The 4,925-nt window shown below is 34.1% G+C and overlaps 1 protein-coding gene across 1 annotated transcript in view; it reads right to left on the bottom strand.

The window, feature by feature from the left end:
• Positions 1–4,925, bottom strand: part of LOC106473297 (target of rapamycin complex 2 subunit MAPKAP1-like) — a 36,566-nt gene that overhangs the window by 7,206 nt on the left and 24,435 nt on the right. The window contains exons 3-4 of the mRNA XM_013933981.2: positions 2,182–2,351; positions 246–410 (exon numbers count right to left, since the gene is read on the bottom strand). Of these exons, the coding sequence (XP_013789435.1) occupies positions 246–410; positions 2,182–2,351 (335 nt within the window). The remainder of the gene's footprint in view (positions 1–245; positions 411–2,181; positions 2,352–4,925) is intronic.

Raw genomic sequence — 4,925 nt, 5'->3', positions numbered from 1 at the left:
GTAATTTGGTAGAAAGAATACATGTGTAGGTTGTAATTTGTAGAAAGAATACATGTACTCTTCCCTTACTATACATTTCTACGTCCACCTCTATACTCTTCCCTTACTGTACATTTCTACATCCACCTCTATACTTTTCCTTTAGTATCCTTGAGGTAGCTGGCTGTCTGGCTAGTACGAGCACTAAGGTGATCACATTAAATCCTCAACCAAGTAAACGATTCTCAAGATTTGAATGAACTTACACTGTAATTACTGGCTCTGCATCATCCTCTTTCTCCTGTTCTACCAGTGCTAACACTGGGAAGTCAAACTTTGAAACAGGTTCGTTCGGATTCAGACTGGGAAAGTCCTCATCTACTTCTCCATTTTCTTCTGCTATTTTCAGACAGTAGTAGCCAACATTTGGTCTAGAAATAAAAACAACAGTCCTTATTTGTTAACGTTGTAGTGGTGAAAGCATGTATCATCTAAGAAAAACCCTAGGGCTTTTCACAGATCGGCAACCTGATAGTGTTTCATCATCGTACGTTTTTAACCCTTGTTATAATAACAAACTTCATCGTACATGTTTTAATCCTTGTTATAATAACAAACGTACATCATCGTACATGTTTTAATCCTTGTTATAATAACAAACGTACATCATCGTACATGTTTTAATCCTTGTTATAATAACAAACGTACATCATCGTACATGTTTTAACCATCCTTATAATAACAAACTTCATCATAAATGTTTTAATCCTTGTTATAATAACAAACGTACATCATCATACGTTTTAATCCTTGTTATAATAACAAACGTACATCATCGTACATGTTTCAACCCTTGTTATAATAACAAACTTCATCGTACGTTTTAATCCTTGTTATAATAACAAATGTACATCATTGTACATGTTTTAACCATCCTTATAATAACAAACATACATCATCGTACATGTTTTAATCCTTGTTATAATAACAAACGTACATCATCGTACATGTTTTAACCCTTGTTATAATAACAAACTTCATCGTACGTTTTAATCCTTGTTATAATAACAAACTTTGGGAGTTAGTTCTTAGAGATGAGCATTAAACATAGAGGAAACTGTTTACACTTTACTAAGTTACCAAGTAAAGTTGTTAATTCTATTTTATGACACAACGTGATTATAAATACATAACTTTCCAATTTATTTTATACCACACATAATTATTTACATACAGATATCTAGTAAAATTTACATACAATACTACCCTCAGGTGTAGCGGAATTAGGTTCAATACTGAAAATATATGACAAACGAGAGGGAGAAGGTTCAATACGGAAAACATATGACAAACGTGAGGGAGAAGGTTCAATACGGAAAACATATGACAAACGTGAGGGAGAAGGTTCAATACGGAAAACATGTGACAAACGTGAGGGAGAAGGTTCAATACTGAAAATATATGACAAACGTGAGGGAGAAAGAAATGAGACCGGCAGAAGTATCATCAGGATTAGGGTTAGCTCTATAGCAGACAAATCCAATCAACTCTGCAAACTCTGAAGTATCGGCAGAAGTATCATCAGGATTAGGGTTAGCTCTATAGCAGACAAATCCAATCAACTCTGCAAACTCTGAATGCGATTAGGCTTGAGAAACAATTAGCCCTAACAGTTGCATCAGAAAGAACATCATAAGAAAATCAAAATTATGTCAGGAAAACAGAGATTACATAAGATCTCCCGATATTTGGGCAATAAGTCGTGTGTAGGGTAGGAAAGTTGAGAATTATGGATAAGTGACACACGTTCCACAATGTGTAAAGGACATTCAGAAATTTTCAGTCACGTATTTTGTACACAGCGCGAGTTTAAACTTAAAAATGAAAGGCATTCATTTAGTATTTCAGTAGAAAGTTTAACTGATGTAGATTTGAAATTTACGTGATATTCCCCAATGACCTTACAACATGAATATGTAGTCATTCTTATTGTAAGTATAACCTAGAAAACAAACTGAGCAAGTTTCAGCTGATGTGTGTATTTCCCCCATAAAAGGTATGACTTACAATCCAGGTTGTTTATTTACAACATTAACCTGTTGAATTTGCACATGTTTTCATTTCTTCATTATTGCTACAACTTAATAAATTATTCTTAAGAAAACAAAAACAATATAGACATAATTATGAGCAAGATTTTACTTTAATTTGGGCTCTTTTTCTTCATTTGTATATTGCCAACAAATCAGACCAATCAGATCTTGTACTTTAGCTGAAATCATAGTTTTCACTTCCAGTGGGTAGGCCTGTTCCTCTGGAGTCTGCATAGTTAAAAATATCCTGATCTTCTTTATCTGTGCTCCGTCACTCATCTACGAAACAAATTTGTAAATACACATAATTGCCGACATTTTTTTGCTTGTAACTTGTGAATATTTTTATCATATGGCAAACCATTTTACAAAAATTTTTGTTACTGACTTTTAAAATATACAATTTCCATTATAGTTTTTATATGAGATTTCAAACTTATTTCTCCCAAAATGACTAAATCTTATTATATAAACACTCTACTAAGCTTATGTTTGTTGTTGTATTCCCAATCCTAATTTTTATTCTCAAGCAAAGATGAAATTAATTTTTTTGTCTTTTTCTTCTGCAAAGCATGTATTCTTTCTACCAAATTACAACCTACACATGTATTCTTTCTACCAAATTACAACCTACACATGTATTCTTTCTATCAAATTACACCCTACACATGTATTCTTTCTATCAAATTACAACCTACACATGTATTCTTTCTACCAAAGTACAACCTACACACTACATCCACCTCTAACTCTTCCCTTACTATACATTTAGGAAATGAAAGGTGAAACTCGTGTGACTTAGATACTGAAAACGTGTAGGAAACGAAAGGTGAAACTCGTGTGACTTAGATACTGAAAACGTGTAGGAAACGAAAGGTGAGACTCGTGTGACTTAGACGCTGAAAACTTGTAGGAAATGAAAGGTGAGATTCGTGTGACTTAGATGCTGAAAACGTGTAGGAAATGAAAGGTGAGACTCGTGTGACTTAGATGCTGAAAACGTGTAGGAAATGAAAGGTGAGATTCGTGTAGCTTAGAAAAATGTATCAGAGACGAGAAGCTTGACTTAGGAAATTCGGTGCAGGCAGCGAGGAATACAGAACGACAGAGAACCATACAGAATTGGGAAGGATACCACAACCAGTTGATAACAACAATGAGTAAGTAATTCAGGAATGTACTCATTTCTTACTCACAACCGGTTCACCTGGTGGTACAATGAAGAAGTTATTGTACACGTTTTTGTCAATAATTCGAATACAACATCAATTTTCAACAGACAATCACGGAAATATCTGCAGCAGCTTGGCAAATCCAGAATTTGCTTATGGGGGGAAAGGGTACCCACGATGCATTAGAAGTTGTGTATGCAGTAAAAAAAGATATATTACTACTCATTCCACAAAAAATAATTCTTATCTTTAAACAATAGAAAGTGAAAACATATTATAATGAGTAAGTCTCGAACTCCTATGAGATATCAAAATTGTTTTTTTTCAACAGCGTTGAAAGACACCCAGGCTAAGCTGGAATAGGAAACCAACTACTATTGGTATCAGAAGGACTTTTGTTAAAAGTCTCTTAAATCTGCCAACTAACAAACAGCTAGAGTGAACGAAAGACAGTAAATTTTAAGGTCTTACCTCCTCGTTAATGAAGAATGTATGTAACGTGTTATTCAAGTCCATAAAAGAGTAACAGCATCTTTTTACCATAACGTAGTTACGTAACTGATAATTAGTGTGGCTTGAGTTAGGTTGAAAAAACAAACTACTACCATTTATTAAACAAGTAACAACAAATAACAGGTCCAGGGGGATCATTTGCTATGGGGCAAGCGAGGCAGTTGCTCCCCCCCCCCAAATTTTGCAGGATCTAAAACATTTAAGATGAGGTTTTCTTCACAAACAAACGTAGTACAGCAAAAAGAAATTTATACACACTGACACAACTTTACATCCTTCTTACCTCTTGAAGTTTTCTGAAACGATGCTATCAAATAGATGTGAAGTTTAGTTTTTTACATATCTACATCCACCTTTATACTCCTCCCTTACTATACATTTCTACATCCACCTCTATACTCCTTCTTACTATACGTTTCTACGTCCACCTTGATACTCTTCCCTTACTATACATTTCTACATCCACCTCTATACACGTTTTCAGCATCTAGACTCGTGTGACTTCACCTTTCATTTCCTACACGTTTTCAGCAGTTGTCATTTTGTCTTTGCACATTTCAATACTTCCTTATTAATTTTCCTTTTTTGTAGCTGACTTCATCATGTGTTTGTAACATTACATTTCAGTAAGATAGGGTTTACATTTCAGTAGGATAGGGTTTACATTTCAGTAGGATAGGGTTTACATTTCAGTAAGAGAGGGTTTACATTTCAGTAAGATAGGGTTTACATTTCAGTAAGAGAGGGTTTACATTTCAGTAAGAGATGGTTTACATTTCAGTAAGAGAGGGTTTACATTTCAGTAAGATAGGGTTTACATTTCAGTAACAGATGGTTTACATTTCAGTAAGATAGGGTTTACATTTCAGTAGGATAGGGTTTACATTTCAGTAAGAGAGGGTTAACATTTCAGTAAGATAGGGTTTACATTTCAGTAAGAGATGGTTTACATTTCAGTAAGAGAGGGTTTACATTTCAATAAGATAGGGTTTACATTTCAGTAGGATAGGGTTTACATTTCAGTAAGATAGGGTTTACATTTCAATAAGATAGGGTTTATATTTTAGTAAGAGATGGTTTACATTTCAGTAAGAGAGGGTTTACATTTCAGTAACAGATGGTTTACATTTCAGTAAGATAGGGTTTACATTTCAGTAGGATAGGGTTT

Source organism: Limulus polyphemus, unplaced genomic scaffold (assembly GCF_000517525.1).
Source record: "Limulus polyphemus unplaced genomic scaffold, Limulus_polyphemus-2.1.2 Scaffold6053, whole genome shotgun sequence".
In the NCBI taxonomy this organism is placed as follows: Eukaryota; Metazoa; Arthropoda; class Merostomata; order Xiphosura; family Limulidae; genus Limulus; species Limulus polyphemus.
The sequence above is the reverse complement of the archived record's forward strand: the minus strand, read 5'-3'. Positions and strand labels throughout refer to the sequence as shown.